Source organism: Salvelinus fontinalis, chromosome 24 (assembly GCF_029448725.1).
Source record: "Salvelinus fontinalis isolate EN_2023a chromosome 24, ASM2944872v1, whole genome shotgun sequence".
NCBI classification, from domain to species: Eukaryota; Metazoa; Chordata; class Actinopteri; order Salmoniformes; family Salmonidae; genus Salvelinus; species Salvelinus fontinalis.
In genome coordinates, this window is record NC_074688.1 from 1,764,051 (window position 1) to 1,783,871 (window position 19,821).

A 19,821-nucleotide genomic window follows, 5' to 3' on the forward strand; every position below is an offset into this window, starting at 1 on the left:
TATCCGGAAGGCCAAAGTTAGTTCGTTTAAGGAGCAGTTCTCTCTCTGTATATCTATCCCCAAGACGTTCTGGAAAACGGTTAACGTCCTGGAGAATAAACCCTCCTCCATAGCTGCCCATGTCCCTTAAAGTTGATGATGGGGTTGTTACTGACAAGATGCACATGGCTGATCTCTTTAATCACCACTTCATTAAGTCAGGATTCCTATTTTGACTCAGTCATGCCTCCTTGCCCGTTTGACTCAGTCATGCCTCCCACCCCTTTTAATGTGACTATCCCCGATGCTTCTCCCTCTTTTTCCCCCTTGCCCAGCTAAGAAGTTTCTCCCTGAAACTTTTTCACTGAGTCCGTGGTGCTAGAGGAGCTCCTTAAACTTTACCCCAAAAAACCAGCTGGGTCAGATGGTTTAGACCCTTTTTTCTTTAAGGTTGCTGCCCCTATAATTTCAAGCCTATCTCCAACCTTTTTAATCTGTCTCTCCTCTCTGGGGAGGTTCCCAATTGCTTGGAAGGCAGCCACGGTTTGTCCTTTATTTAAAGGGGGAGATCAAGCTGATCCTAACTGTTATAGGCCTATTTCTATGTTGCCCTATTTATCAAAAGTGTTGGAAAAACTTGTCAATAATCAACTGACAATCTGAACTGCAATCTGGGAGGCATTCCTTTTATATTCCCGTTCCCAGCCATTGTAATCAGTGGTGAGCTGAAAAATAAATTCTGGATGAATTGTCCTCGGGTTTTCGCCTGCCATATCAGTTCTGTTATACACAGACATCATTCTAACAGTTTTGGAAACTTTAGAGTTTTCTATCCAATACTGCCATGCATATGCATATCCTAGCCTCTGGGCCTGAGTAACAGGCAGTTTACATTGGGCACCTCATTCATCCAAACTTCCGAGTACTGCCCCCTAGCCTGAAGAAGTTAACCTTGTTCTGAACACCTCCAAAAAAATAGGTCATGTGGTTTGGTGAGAAGAATGCCCCTCCCCACAGGTGTGATTACTACCTCTGAGGTTATCACCTCATACAAGTACTTTGGAGTATGGCTAGATGGAGCACTGTCCTTCTCTCAGCACATATGAAAGCTGCAGGCTAAAGTTAAATCTAGACCTGGTTTCCTCTATCGTAATTGCTCGTCATTCACCCCAGCTGCCAAACTAACTCTGATTCAGATGACCATCCTACCCATGTTAGATTACGGAGACATGATTTATAGATCAACAGGTAAGGGTGCTCTTGAGCGGCTAGATGTTCTTTACCATTCGGCCATCAGATTTGCTACCAATGCTCCTTATAGGACACATTACTGCACTCTATACTTTGTCTGGTCATCTCTGTATACCAGTCGCAAGACCCACTGGTTGATGCTTATTTATAAAACCCTTGCTCCCTCCTATCTTAGCTATCTACTGCAGCCCTCATCCTCCACATACAACACCCGTTCTGTCAGTCACATTCTGTTAAAGGTCCCCAAAGCGCACACATCCCTGGGTCGCTGGTATTTTCAGTTAGCTGCAGCTAGCGACTGGAACGAGCTGCAAACACACTCAAACTGGACAGTTTTATCTCAATCTCTTCATTCAAAGACTCAATTATGGACACTCTTACTGACAGTTGTTGTTGTTTTGCGTGATGTATTGTTGTCTCTTCCTCTTGCCCTTTGCTGTTGTCTGTGCCCAATGTTTGTACCATGTTTTGTGTTGCTACCATGCTGTGTTGTCATGTGTTGCTGCCTTGCTATGTTGTCTTAGGTCTCTCTTTATGTAGTGTTGTCTCTTGTTGTGATGTGTGTTCTGTCCTAATTATGTTTTTTTTTTATTCCCCGTCCCCGCAGGAGGTCTTTTGCCTTTTGGTAGGCCATCATTTTAATAAGAATTTGTTCTTAACTGACTTGCCTAGTTAAATAAAAAATGACTGCTGCGAACGTGAAGGCTGCTTGGTCTAAAGTTGAGGAGTCCTACCCTCACATCATACCTATTGGCTGTGCTGCTCATGCATTGAATCTGCTCCTCAACATCATGGATGGCATGGAAAACAATGGATACACTCTACAAGGGAGCCAAGGAAATGGTTAGGTATGGGAAGGGTAATCAAATTTTGCAGCAATTTACCTCACCAATCAAAGTTAGAAGAATAAGAGGACCACATTGAAGCTGCCCAGCAACACCTTTGTGGTGTTGTCATCATGTCTGACAGTCTCCTGGAGGGGACGGAGTCTCTCCAAGAAATTACCATATCAGTCTGCCGATATGGACAGCCACATCAAGAGGATCCTCCTGGATGATGTATTATGGGAGAAAGTGGTAAGCAGCCTGAAACCTATAGCAGTAGCCATTGCACGGAGTGAGGGAGACAATGCCATCCTGTCTGATGTTCAGACTCTGCTTGCAGATGTAAGAGAAGAAATCTGTACTGCCCTATCCACTTCACTGTTGCTCCAAGCAGAGGAAACTGCAGTTCTGAAATACATCAAAAAGTGTACAGGCTTTTGCCTGAAGTCCATACGTAGCGTACATGTTGGACCCCAAGTATGCTTGCAAGAGCATCCTGTCTGGTGCAGAGATCAACCAGGTCTGTGGTGTCATCACTACCGTGTCTCGCCACCTTGGCCTGGATGAGGGCAAGGTTCTTGGCAGTCTGGTGAAGTACACTTCCATGCAAGGGCTTAGATGCAATATGGCAGTCGTGCCAACATATCTCATCAGCCACCTGGTGGAAGGGACTTTGTGGATCTGAGGCTCTTTCCCCTGTTGCCCCCATCCTCCAAATCCCACTATCAGCCGCCTCAGAGCGCAACTGGTCTTTCTTTGGGAACACACACATCAAAGCACGCAACAGACTGACCAATACAAGGGTTGAAAAATTGGTGGCCATCTGAGCAAATTTTAGGCATTTTGAGCCTGACAACAAGCCTTCCTCAACAAGGTTGGACAGTGAAGATGAGGCCTCGGAGTCTGGTGAACATTGAGGAGGTCCAGTTAGAAGACATAGAAGCCTGAGAGGAAGACAAACAAAGCTTTAGTTTCTAGACTATAATTTTACAGATGTATGTTGAAAACGTTATTAGGAGATGCGATGGATCGTTGGGGATCATTCAATATTCCATTTCTTTTGTTATTCAGTAATCATCCCATGCGAAGAGTCAACACATTTAATTACAGTTCAATTCGTAACATAATTGTTTTATATTTCTATTGGAAGGATTTAATCATTTGCAATTATGGCTACTAATAATAAGGTAAAAGGCTTATGTTTCTGTCTCCATATGATATGGTAAATATATCCAATGCAAAAAAAATCTACATTTTAAATGGTATTGATATTAATTTGCATATATTCCCATTAATTCCCATGGAAAGGTTCCACTTATGAATATTCCCCAAAATGTGCAACCCTAATCCCGCCTATAGTTTACTAGGATGCACTCAACTCTATTTTTACCCCTTTTTCTCCCCCATTTTGTGGTATCCAATTGGTAGTTACAGTCCTGTCTCATCACTGCAACTCCCGCACGGAGTCAGGAGAGGACTCAGGAGAGGGGAAGGTCAAGAGCTATGCGTCCTCCGATATAATTCAAACGGTTTTAGAAACTAGAGTGTTTTCTATCCAATAGTAATAATAATATGCATATTGTACGAGCAAGAATTGAGTATGAGGCAGTTTAATTTGGGAACAAATTTTTACAAAGTGAAAACAGCGCCCCCATATTGACAAGAAGTTAACACGATGCCAGCTTAACCCGGAAGCCAACCGCACCAATGTGTCGGAGAAAACCCCATACACCGTGTCAGCGTGCATGCGCCCGGCCTGCCACAGAGCGATGGGACAAGGACATCCCTGCCTGGCCAAACCCTCCCCTAACCTGGACGATGCTTGGTCAGTTGTGCACCGCCCAATGGGTCTCCCGGTCGCGGACGACTGCGACAGCACCTGGACTCGAATCAGGATCTGTAGTGGCACAGCTAGCAACTGCAATGCAGTGCCTTAGACTGCACCACTCAGGAGGCCAACTAACTAATATTGAGGGTATCTCAGATTTCAATGTTCAAAGTTTAATTGAAATACAATTAACATGAATCCACAGAAAAACCCAATTCAGAATGACTGACTTATAAACCACTATGAGATGGAATCAAATGTGAGTGACTGTGCATATCAAACGCTGGTGCTTAAATGTGCTTATGACAGTCCCATGGGATGGTGCAATGATGTCTTGCAACAAATAATCCTACCACACTAGTATGGCAGTGCAAATTCATTGTCCTCCAAGGAAAAGGGAAATAGGTTTTTGCATGCAAATCTTATGGATGTCCTGGGTTCTGGCGGCTCGCCATCCTTGGTGGAACTGAATCCATACTCAAAAAACCTGACCTGTTTTAACTTCTTGCGACTATAGGGGGTGCTGTTTCAAATTAGCATAATTGTCTCTACAGATGAAACGGCTTCCTACTCAATTCTTGATCGTACAATATGCATATTTTTGTTATTATTGGATAGAAAACACTATCTAGTTTCTATAGCCGTTTGAATTATGTCTCTGAGTGGAACAGAACTCTTTCTACAGCGAAATCCATGACAGGTTTTGCGAAGGTCTGAGAGCGAAGCTCTGATCTCAGTTCAGTTTAAAGGGGTGTGTATATCCTATGGAACGACACGAACTGCACCCGCCTTCCCCTGGATGTCAGTAAGCAATGAGAAGTGGAATGGGCTTCCTACGTAACTCTCAGAGGTTATAAAAGACCAAGGAGTGAGGTACGCCTTCTTTTCGACGTTGAACTTTACGCAGAGAGAGACCTGGGGATGCCATTTTCGAACGCTCACTAATGAACTTTAGATATATCAGTCTGTAATTTAATTTGATATAGGTGTTAGAAACATCATAACGAAGCTATTTGAAACCGAGTTATATCAGATTATGCGAGTATATTGCTATTTTTCGGAATTTCCTCAGTATTGCGTATTGAGGATTTGGACGCGTTAGCTAATGTTAGCAATTGTTAGCTATAGTTAGCTGCTATATCAGAAGTTGAATGCAACGTTTTACAACCAAGCAACGATTCTTTTGGACAAAAGTACCACTTGGCCAAGATTCCGATGGAAGCTCGTCGAAAAGTAAGAGCTATTTATGATGTTATTCCATTTTTATGTGGAAAAATGTAAACTCAATAATGGCAAATAGTGACGCCGTTATTGCGGCACTAGTCTGTCTGTAACGCACACTGTATGTCTAGTAACGTTAATTTTAAAAATCTAACTTAGCGGTTGCATTAATAACTAATGCATCTTTCATTTCATGGCCAACCTGTATTTTTTTAGTTAAGTTTATGAATAGTTTTCGATAAAAATAGTTGTATTATCATGATGCTGCCGGGCAGATTGCTTGAGTAGTTGGACAGTATTTCCATTGTGTAAGCACGATTTGTGCCGCTAAATATGCACATTTTCGATCAAACTCTATATGGATTGTGTAATATGATGTTACAGGAGTGTCATCGGAAGAATTCTGAGAAGGTTAGTGAAAAAATTAATATATTTTGGCAATGTTGACGTTATCGCTTTCTTTGGCTAGAATCTATGCTGGGGTAATGTTTGAACATGTGGTATGCTAATATAACGATTTATTGTGTTTTCGCTGTAAGACACTTAGAAAATCTGAAATATTGTCTGTATTCACAGGATCTGTGTCTTTCGATTAGTGTATGCTGTGTATTTTTACGAAATGTTTGATGATTAGTAATTAGGTAATACACGTTGCTCTATTTATTTATTCTAGTCCATTTGTGACGGTGGGTGCAATTGTAAACTATGAAGTCTACCTGAAATATGCACATTTTTCTAACAAAATCTATCCTATACCATAAATATGTTATCAGACTGTCATCTGATTAGGTTTTTTCTTGGTTAGTGGCTATCAATATCTTAGTTTAGCCGAATTGGTGATAGCACCTGATGGAGTAAGAAACTGATGGAGTTAGAAAAGTGATGTCTTTTGCTAACGTGGTTAGCTAATAGATTTACATATTTTGTCTTCCCTGTAAAACATTTTAAAAATCTGAAATGGTGGCTTTATTCACAGGATCTGTATCTTTCATTAGGTGTCTTGGACTTGTGATTTAATGATATTTAGATGCTACTGTTTAATTGTGACGCTATGCTAGCGATGCTAATCAGTGTGGGCGGGGGGTGGGGGGTGCTCCCGGACCCGGGGTAGGTGCTCGTTAGAGGTTAAACAGGATCACACAATATATATATATATATATACCATGAGTACCTTTCATATAAACATGAATATAGCTCTTAGCTTTTATCTCTTACAGGAATGAGAAAATTAAACTTTGTCAAAATGCTTTACACTTTAACTACAGCACCAGGCTCACATGAACTAAACATTAAACTAACCTGGACAATGCAAAGGACTAGCGCTTAGACCTATACACGTTTTGATATTTCAATTGATTGATCGATAACTGAGCTAGACTAAATGTTAATGGCTTGTGCCTATGCTTGGTTCAGTATGAACACTCTCAAAATGCTAGCAATAGCTTAGCTAGCCTAATCGCCGGTAGCTCGTTCTCCTTATGAAGACTCACCATATCCTGGCGTCAATCTGTCCCTCAACCCTTTCATAGCACATTTGTATAGATAAGGGAGTGTTATTATCTATTTCTCTTTTTAGTTCAGTTTTATACAACTTCTCACGACGATTTGAAACATAGTTTTCTTCCATAGAATGGCAATAGCTCTTCACATTCCGTTCTAGCTCCTTTTTAACATGTTGGCGCCCACTGGTGTAGAACGTGAGGTTAGGATAGGGACTAAGATCAAAACTCAATAATTCGAAAAATAAACTGCTCGTCATGCAGCTTATGACAACTGATTTTGTAATAGCTGTCAACTTTTAAATACATCATAACATGATTCTAGTTCTTAAACTTTTTTATTTCTTACATTATTAGCCCAGAAAATTTTATTTTACATACAGCCGAGAAGAACATTTGGATATCAGAGCGGCGGTAACTCACCAGCATTATGACCAGGAATACGACTTTCCCGACTCGGATCCTTTGTTCGTACCCCACAGGGCAATTGAACTGATTCTAGAGGCTGACCCAAATCACCGCTGGCGGAGGAGAGGTAGTCGACTTCTAGTCCAACTCAGGAGGCAAGCACACCGCCCACCGCTTCTGAGTATATTACTCGATTTTGTTAAGTCTCTGGATAATAAAGTTGACGAGCTCAGGGCGAGGATTTCCTTCCAGGGAGACTTCAGGGATTGTAACATACTCTGTTTCATGGAAACATGGCTCTCTCAGTTCATCGTGAAGAGAGGAATAAATATCTCTATGGGAAGAAGGGCGGGGATGTATGTTTTATGATTAACTACTCATGGTGTGATTGTGATAACGTACAGAAACTCAAGTCCTTTTGTTCACCCGACCTAGAATACCTCACAATCAAATGCTAACCGTATTACCTCCCCAAGAGAATTCTCTTCGCTTATAGTCACAGCCGTGTATATTCCCCCTCAAGCCGATACCACGACTGCTCTCAAGGAACTTCACTAAACTTTATGCAAACTGGAAACCACATATCCTGAGGCCACATTTATTGTAGCTGGGGATTTAACAAAGCTAATTTGAGAGACACTACTGAAGTTCTATCAAGACAATGACTGTAGTACTTGCGCTGGGAAAACCCTCGACCACTGCTACTCCAACTTCTGGGATGCATACAAGGCCCTTCCCCACCCTCCCTTCGGCAAATCTGATCACGACTCCATTTTACTCTATAGGCAGAAAATCAATCATGAAGTACTTGTGCTAAGGACAATTCAATGCTGGTCTGACCAATCGCAATCCATGCTTAAAGATTGTTTTGATCACGCGGACTGGGGTATGTTCCAGGTTGCCTCCGAGAATAATATTGTCAAATACACTGATACGGTGAGTGAGTTTATCAGGAAGTGTATAGGAGATGTTGTACCCACTGTGACTATGAAAAGCGTGGATAGATGTCAGCATTCGCGCAACACTGAAAGCACGAACCATCGCATTTAACCATGGCAAGGTGACTGGGAATATGGCTGAATACAAACAGTGTAGTTAATCCCTCCATAAGACAATCAACATGCAAAACATCAGTATAGAGACACAGTGGAGTCACAATTCAACGGCTCAGACACGAGACGTATGTGGCAGGGACTACAGACAATCACGGACTACACAGGTAAAACCCAGCCACATCGCGGACACAAATGTCTTGCTTCCGTACAAACTAAACACCTTCACCCGCTTTGAGGATAACACAGTGCCACCGACGCGGCCCGCTATCAAGGACTGTGGGCTCTCCTCCTCCGTGGCCGACGTAAGACATTTAAGCGTGTTAACCCTCGCAAGACTGCCGGCCCAAACGGCATCCCTAGCCATGTCCTCAGAGCTTGCGCAGACCAGTTGGAGCTGGAGTGTTTGAGCATGTTCGGAATCTCTCCCTACCCCAGTCTGATAAGAGACTAGTCAAGGATCATATCACCGCCACCTTACCTGACACTCTAGACCCACAGACGAAAGTTCCACAGACAATGCCATCGCACTGAACACTGCCCTATCCCATGTGGACTAAAGGAATACCAATGTAAGAATGCTGTTCATTGACTATAGCTCAACATTCAACACCATAGTACCCTCAAAGCTCATCATTAAGCTAGAGACCCTGGGTCTCAACCCCGCCCTGTGCAGTTAGGTTCCGGACTAATTGACGGGCAGTCCCCAGGTCGTGAAGGTAGGAAACAAAACCTCCACTAAACTGATCCTCAACACAGGGGCCCCACAAGGATGGGTGCTCAGCCCCCTCTACTCCCTGTTCACCCATGACTGCGTGGCCATGCACACATCCAACTCAATCATCAAGTTTGCAGACGACACAATAGTAGTAGGCCTGATTACCAACAATGACGAGACAGCCTACAGGGAGGAGGTGAGGGCCCTGGGACTGTGGTGCCAGGACAATAACCTCTCACCCAATGTCAACAAAAGCATAGGAGCTGATCGTGGACGTCAGGAAACAGCAGAGGGAGCACCCCCCTAACCACATCGACGGGATCACAGTGAAGGTGTAAAGCTTCAAGTTCTTCGGCGTACACATCGCGAACAAACTGAAATGGTCCACCCACACAGACAGTGTGGTGAAGAAGGCACAACAGCGCCTCTTCAACCTTAGGAGGCTGAATACATTTGGCTTGGCACCTAAAAACCCTCACAAACTTTTACAGATGCACCATTGAGAGCATCCTTTCGGGCTTTACTGCCGCCTGGTATGGAAACTGCACCACCCACAACCACAGGGCTCTCCAGAGGGTGGTGCGGATTCTTAATTCCATTCCTTTTCATTTGTGTGTATTGTTGTGAAATTGTTAGATATTACTTGTTAGATATTACTGCACTGCTGGAGCTGGAAACACAAGCATTTCGCTACACTCGCAATAACATCTGCTGAACACGTGTAAGTGACCAATAGCATTTGATTCAATTTTTTTAATTGTAAAAGGGGACCAAACTGGCTTCGTTAAGGGCCGTAACTGATGTAATAATGTCAGGCGTATCTTAATGTTATTCAAGACTACCAACGAAGGCTGCTAGCCTTACTAAGGTCTAATAGCTTCTCCACACACCGAGGTACCAGACAGGGCTATTCTTATTCACCTCTCCTATTTGCGCACAGAATGGAACCATTGGCCAAGGCCATCAGAGTAACGCCTGCTATACAGGGTCTGCTCATTGGTGACGTTCGTCAAAAAATACGCTTGTATGCTGATGTTTTGATATTCATCTCGAGCCCCGAGACTTCAATTACATCTCTTGTTAATATTATTGAATTATTCAGTGTATTTTCAAGCTACAAGATTAATTGAACAAAATCTGAGTCTATGCCACTTGGTAGTCTTAGCTCTGTACCTACTACCGCTCCCCCATTTTCCTTTTAAATGGTCTCCTTCAGGTTTTATGAATCTGGGTATATTCGTAACTCCCAAATTCCAGCAAAGTTTAAAGCTAATTTTGTTCCCTTATTTGACACAAAAAAACAGGATCTGGAGCGCTGGAACTCTTCTCTGATTTCATGGTTGGGTAGAATATCCCTATTGAAAATGAATATTTTACAACGACTACTCCACCCAATCCCAGAATCGCAGACATGTTTTTAGCCCCCCCCCTCGTCCTCAGTGTCTTAAATGTAGAAGTTATACAGGCACCCTAACACATTTATGGTCATGTTCCAAATTACAAAGGTACTGGTCTAATGTTCTTTAAGAAATGGAAAAAATTATCTAACGGACATATACACACAACTGTGCTACATCAGTGTTGTCATCAATAGCCAGGGGAAAATGCTCAACATGATTGAGCCCCTCCAGAACAATCCTATGTACATCATCCACCAGTGCATGGACGTGGCGGCCTGCTGTTGATGCAGACAGGGGCCCCTGTTTGACAGTCTCAATTATTCTATCCATAGACTTGTCCGTAGCCAATTCCACCAAAGCTGTCACCCATGCACTTTTTAAACACCTCCACGTCTGTGAAGGGCATGTTGTGTTTGGTTAGAACCCAGGACGCTTTTAATGGAGGCACTTGTGACCTTCTGTTGTTGGGTCAGGCCACAAAGGAGGATTCTGCTTCCGTGTGTTAACTCTAACATTTTTCTACATCATGCCTCTCTCTGGAGTGGGAAGACCACTGAAAGTACCATGCTTAGATTATAATGATTTATGAGATTGAATTCTTTGCAAACAACATTTTCATTGCAAGTAACCCACAGGCTTGGCATTGGAGAAAGGTGGTAAGATGAATGCATATCTCTCTGTCCATTCAACCGTTAAACGTCAATTTTTATTCTCCACCTTTTGATACTTGAGATTAAAATGTCCTCTTGCTAGCTTCTTAGGGATCAGTGGCCTGTCAACGGGACCGCTGTAAATCGTGCAGCGCCTGATCGCAGATTTTAGAGAAACAACACATTTTGGTAGATTTAAGTGTTATATCGGCTGAAAGATTAAATTATTGTTAATATAAAAAAATTGAAACCATGCATTCCTTAAACTCCGATTTTTATTCTCCATCTTTCGATGCTTAAGATAAAAATTGAGTGTAATCAGATCGAAATTATTGGCATTGAATTTATGTTCTCGTCAGAAGTGTTAAAAATGTAGTGTAGGTCTACACAATATGTAGCGTAGGCCTATTAATTGTGCTAATATTATATGCTAATTATGTTCTGGCCCTCCAACTATTAGCTCAGAAAACATTTTGTCCCGAGGCCAAACCTAGTTGATGAACGAACCCTGGTATAGAGCGTCATTGTACCATCTAAACCACTGTGAAATACACTATATATACAAAAGTATGTGGACACCTCTTCAAATGAGTGGATTTTGCTATTTAAGCTCAGTGGCTTATAACATGGCACCGTCATTGGATGCCACCTTTACAACAAGTCAGTTTGTCAAATTTCTGCCCGGGTCAACTGTAAGTGATTTTATTGTGAAGTGGATACGTCAAGGAGCAACAATGGCTCGGTCGCAAAGTGGTAGGCCACACAAGCTCACAGAACAGGTCCACCGAGTGCTGAAGCATGTCATATGTTGTAACACTCACTACCGAGTTCTAAACTGCCTCTGGAAACAACGTCAGCACAAGAACTGTTCGTCGGGAGCTTCCTGAAATGGGTTTCCATGACTGAGCAGCCGAACAAGTGTCGCCTGGAGTGGTGTAAAGCTTGCCGCCGTTGGACTCTGGAGTGATAAATCACGCTTTACCATCTGGCAGTCTGATGGATGAATCTGGGTTTGGCGGATGCCAGGAGAACGCTACCTGCTCCAATGCATAGTTCCAACTGTAAAGTTTGGTGGACGAATAATGGTCTGTGGCTTTTTTTTCATGGTCCGGGCTAGGCTCCTTAGTTCTAGTGAAGGGACATCTTAACGCGACAGCGTACAATGACATTCTAGACGATTCTGTGATTCCAACTTTGTGGCAACAGTTTGGGGAAAGCCTTTTCCAGTTTCAGCATGACAATGGGGGGTCCATACAGAATGGGGTCCATACAAAATGGGGTCCATACAGAAATGGTGTTTTTCAAGATCAGTGTGGAAGAACTTGACTGGCCTGCTCAGAGCCTGACCTCAACCCCATCAAACTGCTCAGGCATTACAGCAATATGGTCCATATATCAATAGAACATGCTGTCATCCCTACTGTCTCTGATCTGGCAGACTCACTTAACACAAATACTCTGTTTGTAAATTATGTCTGAGTGTTTGTGCCCCTGTCTGTCCATAAATAAAAAGAAGGGTAAAAAAGAACATTGTGCTGTCCGGTTTGCTTAATATAAGGAATTTGATGTATGGCGCTTACTTTTATAAAATTGACAGTTGAGTACTTTCTCCACCACTACACTTAAGTACATTTAAAACCAGATACTTTTAGACTTTTAGTCAAGTAGTGCTTCACTGGGTGACTCACTTTTAATTGAGTCATTTTCTATTACTTTTACTCAAGTATGACAGTTGAGTACTTTTTCCACAACTGACACTCAGGCCCTCGCATACCTTGAACATATGGTGATAAACACACAGTAGAGTAAATTCTGATGTACACATCTATTTACAAATTTGACATGTGGTAGTTAATTTCTGCATTACCAAATGAGTCGAGTTACAAACGTCACACACCAGTCAGAGTTATACTTAAACTACATTTTTAATAATAAGAGCTTTGCAATAGAATTTGACTTTCAATGATGCACCATTTCTAATGAACCATTGAAAGTGACAACACAAAAGTACAAAGATCTTTTATAGCCACGATACACCCCTCTCAACCTACATGACGAACCACAGATATTAGGAGCACTTCACAAAGGGACTTTATAATTGAGAAAGGAGTATCCCAAAGCAGATAACATTCGCTATACATTTTTGTTCAGTTTGGTCCCTAAGATGAGGTTCTAATCCCGTTCTTGGTACTTCATAGCACAAAAACACCATCTCATCCAATGGCATAAATCAATTGTCAACTCTAGATACTCCCATCTCAAGTAAACCCCCTCTTGACCCCACTCCTGGACAAGCTCACTGAGGGGAGTGAGCCTCTAGGTCATACACTATCCCAGGATAAGTGCAACATCAGAGAGGACATACAATGGTTCCAGACACTGCCATACACCTCCCCCCAATGCCAAAGGAGGGAGTGACTTGCGCACAGACATTGTGGAGACAAGTAATTGGTTCCCCCTTAATCACGCCATACCTTCACATGGTTTAACAGATACATTCACATATGAAGACAATGTTCCATCCTGTCCTCTTCCCTTTCCGATATTCTGCATAGCACCAGGGATATGTGAAAGACAAGCCTGACCTCTCCCCTCTCTGGGCCCCAAGTGACTGAGCCCCAGCTGAGAGAAGAAATGCAACTGCCAACACTAGTCCAAAGAAATACAGTCTAATAGACACGTATATCACATAAACATATTATGCAATACAAGCATTATAACATAATCTTGCAATTTTCCACGACATAACACTTGTACACTTAACCGTAGAAAGACGGCCTATGCATGCATACTACACACACCTGTGTAAAGATGTGTGATGCCTGAAACAGATGGTCAGCATCCCAAAGGCACCCTATTCCCTATAAAAGTAAATATGGAATAGTGTGTCATTTGGAACAACACCCATGTTCGTTCATAAACCAATATTAAAGCCATCTGTTTTGGGCATAGAGAAACGGCACAACATATCTGATAAACAGGTTTGAAAGATTTTTGGTCTGTAACATCAACCTGTTTGGTTGTAAGTATTCCCAGACAATAGCAATAGAATGTCAAGAACATCATTGAACATTGTAACTTTGTTTAATAATAATCACAATTTGCCATCTTGCCAGTACACTTAAGAAAACATCCACCATCACAACTATTTGAATGGACATAAATTTACTAAGATTTAGTCAAAAACATCTCTTACATTTTCTCTCCGCCCTCTCTCCTGTTGTTCTTTTTTTCTTTTTTTCATCCGGATTTCAGTCGAAACCAGTTGTCGACCCTGCCCAGCCCGGTGTGCAGTCTGCCGTTGAAAGTCCTGATCGCCTGTAACAACAAGCTGGTCTCCCTTCCCGAAGAGCTGGGCCAACTACTACAGCTCACAGAACTGGTCAGTACGGACAGACACACACAGTTAGGGCTTAATTGGCCGTGGGTTTTAGTGTCAAAACCACTATGTTGATTAGCCCGTTTTTTCCCCCTTATTGGTGGTCTTTTTGTGTTGTGGTTTGATTACCGTTTATCCAGGCCATCCTTTTAATCTCCTCTCTCCTCATCCCTCTCTCCAGGACGTGAGTTGTAATGAGATCCAGACACTCCCTCCTCAGGTTGGTCGACTGGACTCGCTGCGAGACCTTAACATCCGCCGCAACCACCTGGCCCGCTTGCCCCCAGGTCAACACACACACTCAACCACCTGGCCCCACACAGTGTCTGCACTGCTCAACACACACACACACCAGTGGAGCTCAGTGTCGTTTAAGATGAGGATTTTTTTTTATGAGCATGGCCTTATTTCTATTACAGCATGTTGGATGACTCCCATTCATATTCCATTCACCCAGTACAACGTATGTGCACACAGGCCGAGAGACAATTTGAGGTGACAGTGACATTGAATACCGTTTTCCACACTCTTGCCTGCATCTAGCTGATATAGGGTGTAATCATTAGTCCAACAGTTGCAAAGGAGTTTCTATTTGACAAATTCAGATGTATGTTTATCCCCGTTTTGTTCTGTTTGCTTCTGTTTAAGAAATGTTTTTCAACAGAATCGGCGGAATGAATAGAGTTCACTCTCATAACAGCCACGTTGTATTCTTCTTCGCTTGAGAATTTCAATGCACAACAAATCAGCTGTATGTGACCAGGAGAGGAAAATAAACTTTCTCAGCCAAACCTCTACAAACAGCCTACATCATTGTCACCATATTAGCGAAAGTAACGTCATGGTCACCATAGGTAATATAACTAATGTGTTAGTAAACCCGCCACAATCATGCAGTAACGTTAGTAAGTCAGTAAGTCAGTAAGCAGTTACACCGGCGGGCCCCGGTGGCAATAAATTAGTAAAACCAAAAGCTTACCTTGACTTGGAAGAGTTCTTGGAAGAGGTTTGACTATCCAAGAGTTGTGTTGGATAGTCATAGCCAACTAGCTAACATAGCATCCCTCTGTTTGAGCAGGGTGTTTCAGTAAGCTGAACTAGTTAGCTGCTTTTTTTTTCACTTTCAATCTCTCTATTTCCCACTTGCTTAGTCTTAACTCTGGAAGAAATTAATTAGTTCAAAACTGTAAAACGATTTTCTTTCTCTCTTGAGTCAACTACTCACCACATTTTGGTGGGGTGGGACGGCAGGTAGCCTAGTGGTTAGAGCATTGGACTAGTAACCGGAAGGTTGCAAGATCGAATCCCCGAGCCGACAAGGTAAAAATCTGTCGTTCTGCCCCTAAACAAGGCAGTTAACCCACTGTTCCTAGGCCGTCATTGAAAATAAGAGTTTGTTCTTTACTGACTTGCCTAGTTAAATAAAGGTAAAATAAATCAAATTGTATACACTGCAGTGCTAGCTAGCTGTAGCTGTATGCTTCAGTACTAGATTAATTCTCTGATCCTTTGTTTGGGTGGACAACATGTTGGTTCATGCTGCAAGAGCTCTGATAAGCTTGAGGACGTCCTCCGGAAGTTGTCATAATTACTGCGTAAGTCTGGAAGGGGGTGAGAACCATGAGCCTCCTAGGTTTTGTATTGACGTCAATGTACCCAGAGGAGGACGGGCGCTAGCTGTCTTCCGTCAACACCATGGTGCTACCCTAATGCGTGCTGTATATTTAGTATAGTTTTATCTAAAAAGGAAAACTTTTGAAATGCTATACAATTTATTTTGTATTACATTCACCGAGGAGGATGGTCCTCCACTGACACACACGCACACAACCACCTGGACCACACACAAAAGTATATTTCGAAAGAAAAAGAAAAAAAAACATAATTGCTTGATTAGATAAATCTGGAATGTTAGAGCTTGACAACACACGTTTGGGGGGGGGGGGGGGGGTTAAATAAGAAAGATCAGGATTTAGTTGACCCATATTTAACCCCCCTTTTTTGGGCAATAAACTAGATCCATTAACACTGAGTATAGAAAACAGTAAGAGCCCCTGCTGTTTTTATGACATATAATGACCTGGTGAAATCTGATCCCCTTATTGATGTAACTTGTTAAATCCACTTCATTCAGTGTAGATGAAGGGGGGGTTTAAGAAGGATTTTTAAGCCTTGAGACAATTGAGACATTGATTGTGTATGTGTGCCATTCAGAGGATGAATGGGCAAGACAAAATATTTAAGTGCCTTTTGTACTGGATATGGTAGGAGGTTCCAGGTGCACCGGTTTGAGAGTCAAGAACTGCAGCGCTGCTGTTTTTTTAATGCACAACAGTCTCCCGTGTGTATCAATAATGGTTCACCACCCAAAGGGCATTCAGCTAACTTGACAACTGTGGGAAGCATTGGAGACATGGACTCTTAAAGTTTAACCTGTGTGTCCTATGTCCATACAGAGCTGTCTGAGTTGCCCCTGGTGCGTCTGGACTTCTCTTGTAACAAGGTGACATCCATCCCTGTGTGTTACCGCAACCTGCGCCACCTACAGAGCATCGTGCTGGACAACAACCCACTACAGAACCCACCTGCACAGGTAACACACGCACACAGTCTGACTGTACAAACACACCTTTTGCTCCTAGTCAGTGACTAGGAAACACTCTCAGCTTGACTACGGTTGACCTGCACCACACGTGTTAATATAACCTAGTGAGACTGTTCCTTCTATTGTCTATCATGTGTTTCTTTCCCTGTCATTCCCAGATTTGTATAAAGGGGATGATCCATATATTTAAGTATCTGAACAATGAGGCCAACAAGACTACACCTGAGCTTCCAGACTACGACAGGAGACCCCTCCCCTTCGGATCCTGGTGAGACACACTTGCACACACACGCTTCCACTGCCAATAATAAGGCAGAAGCCAGTCTTGGAAGCAGCTGTGTGCAGAGGAACAGCTGGAGAGAGGCAGAAAGAGGGGGCACTCTTTCCTCTACATCTCTCTGCTCCTGTCTTTTTCTGTCAGTATCTCTACTTTAATCTCTCCCTCACAATTGTTATATGTTCTGCTCTACAATCTCTCATGCTTTCTCAGAGCCCTCTGTAAATGTTAATAGGTACTTTACTAGAAACTGTTTGGGGAGGAGAGATAGAAATTGAGATCAATGGGAAGTGAGGGAGTGTTAAAAAGAAAAGGTAGAAAGGTAGGTAGAGTTTACGAGGGCAGCACAGCTGAAAGGCATAGTTTATCCATTGAGTTGAGAATGGGAGGTACCATAACAACCATCTTGCAAACACTCAGATATACAAAATGAATCATGCTCACTGGATCCCAGGGGTGTATTTCGTAGAAACCAAGCAGGTCAAAACAGGTCAAACCTGAATTTGTCCAATAAGAAAACTGCATGTCCTTGCAAATAATTTTCCATTTCAAAACGTTTTGCGACAGGTAGGTGTTGTGGACAGTCTTACACAGGGACACTCAGTCAAACTTAAATGAATCATTGTTTATTATCAGTGCGCTGGAGAGGTTCCAACAAACTTGATGCACCATAGTGAACGTCTGTCAGGAGCACTAACCTGGCAGTCCCGTTTAGTTCCCTTTATATAGGCATATTTCATAGAGTTGGTTCCGGCATTTCTGGCACCGTCTCCTATCTTAACTTAAAGAACATGTTCTGGGCGTTCTGCCAAATAGTTTAAAGGAGGAGGTCATGACGGCCCCTCATATCTTTACCAGGCTCAGGCAGGAACCAAGGAATGTTTATGACACCGAAGACAAGATGCGCAAAGTAACATTTCCTTTACATAAGCTAGCCACGCAACTCACACGTTTATTTATCCAGACCTGCATAGTCACCCTAGTACAGTTTTACACACACACCTTTTCCCTTCAGTCACATAATAAACTCTGCAAAAAACAAACCTGCCTTTTTCAGGACCCTGTCTTCAAAGATAATTCGTAAAAATACAAATAATTTCATAGATCTTCCTTGTAAAGGTTTTAACACTGTTTCCCATGCTTTTTCAATGAACCATAGACAATTAATGAACATGCACCTGTGGAACGGTCGGTAAGACACTAACAGCTTACAGACGGTAGGCAATTAAGGTCACAGTTATGAAAACTTAGGACACTAAAGAGGCCTTTCTACTTACTCTGAAAAACACCAAAAGAAAGATGCCCAGGGTCCCTATTCATCTGCGTGAACGTGCCTTAGGCATGCTGCAAGGAGGCATGAGGACTGCAGATGTGGCCAGGGCAATAAATTGCAATGTCCGTACTGTGAGACGCCTAAGACAGCGCTACAGGGAGACAGGACGGACAGCTGATCGTCCTCGCAGTGGCAGACCATGTGTAAGAACACCTGCACAGGATCGGTACATCCAAACATCACACCTGCGGGACAGGTACAGGATGGCAACAACAACTGCCCGAGTTACACCAGGAACGCACAATCCCTCTATCAGTGCTCAGTGCTCAGACTCCGCAATAGGCTGAGAGAGGCTGGACTGAGGGCTTGTTGGCCTGTTGTAAGGCAGGTCCTCACCAGACATCACCGGCAACAACGTCACCTATGGGCACAAACACATCATCGCTGGACCAGACAAGCAATAAGTGGTCTTCACTGACGAGACGAGCTTTTGTCTCACCAGGGGTGATGGTCAGATTCGCGTTTATCGTCGAAGGAATGTGTGTTACACCGATGCCTGTACTCGGGAGCGGGATCGATTTGGAGGTGGAGGGTCCGTCATGGTCTGGGGCGGTGTGTCACAGCATCATCGGACTGAGCTTGTTGTCATTGCAGGTATTCTCAAAGCTGTGCGTTACAGGGAAGACATCCTCCTCCCTCATGTGGTACCCTTCCTGCAGGCTCATCCTGACGTGACCCTCCAGCATGACAATGCCACCAGCCATATTGCTCGTTATGTGCGTGATTTCCTGCAAGACAGGAATGTCAGTGTTCTGCCATGGCCAGCGAAGAGCTCGGATCTCAATCCCATTGAGCACGTCTGGGACCTGTTGGATCGGAGGGTGAGGGCTAGGGCCATTCCCCCCAGAAATGTCCGGGAACTTGCAGGTGCCTTGGTGGAAGAGTGGGGTAACATCCTCACAGCAAGAACTGGCAAATCTGGTGCAGTCCATGAGGAGGAGATGCACTGCAGTACTTAATGCAGCTGGTGGCCACACCACATACTGACTGTTACTTTTGATTTTGACCCCCCCTTTGTTCAGAGACACATGATTCCATTTCTGTTAGTCACATGTCTGTGGAACTTGTTCAGTTTGTCTCAGTTGATGAATCCTATGTTCATACAAATATTTACACATGTTAAGTTTGCTGACAATTAACACAGTTGACAGTGAGTATGTTTCTTTTTTTGCATACAATGCATTTCGAAAGTATTCAGAACCCTTCTTTGTCCCTATTTTTGTTACATTACAGCCTAATTCTAAAATCTATTAAATAAGTGTTTTGCCTCATCAATCTACACACAATATCTCATAATGACAAAGCGAAAACAGTTTAGAATTCTTTGCAAATGTATTACAAATAAAATGAACAAATACGTTTTACGTCAGTATTAAGACCCTTTGCTATGAGACTCG

General features: G+C 42.9%; 1 protein-coding gene across 11 annotated transcripts in view; it reads left to right on the forward strand.

The window, feature by feature from the left end:
- The window catches only part of lrch3 (leucine-rich repeats and calponin homology (CH) domain containing 3), an 87,448-nt gene that overhangs the window by 26,562 nt on the left and 41,065 nt on the right, over nucleotides 1-19,821 (forward strand). For all 11 annotated transcript variants that reach the window (XM_055879332.1, XM_055879333.1, XM_055879336.1 and 8 more), the window contains exons 3-6: nucleotides 14,086-14,212; nucleotides 14,391-14,496; nucleotides 16,666-16,802; nucleotides 16,973-17,082. In XM_055879332.1, the coding sequence (XP_055735307.1) occupies nucleotides 14,086-14,212; nucleotides 14,391-14,496; nucleotides 16,666-16,802; nucleotides 16,973-17,082 (480 nt within the window). The remainder of the gene's footprint in view (nucleotides 1-14,085; nucleotides 14,213-14,390; nucleotides 14,497-16,665; nucleotides 16,803-16,972; nucleotides 17,083-19,821) is intronic.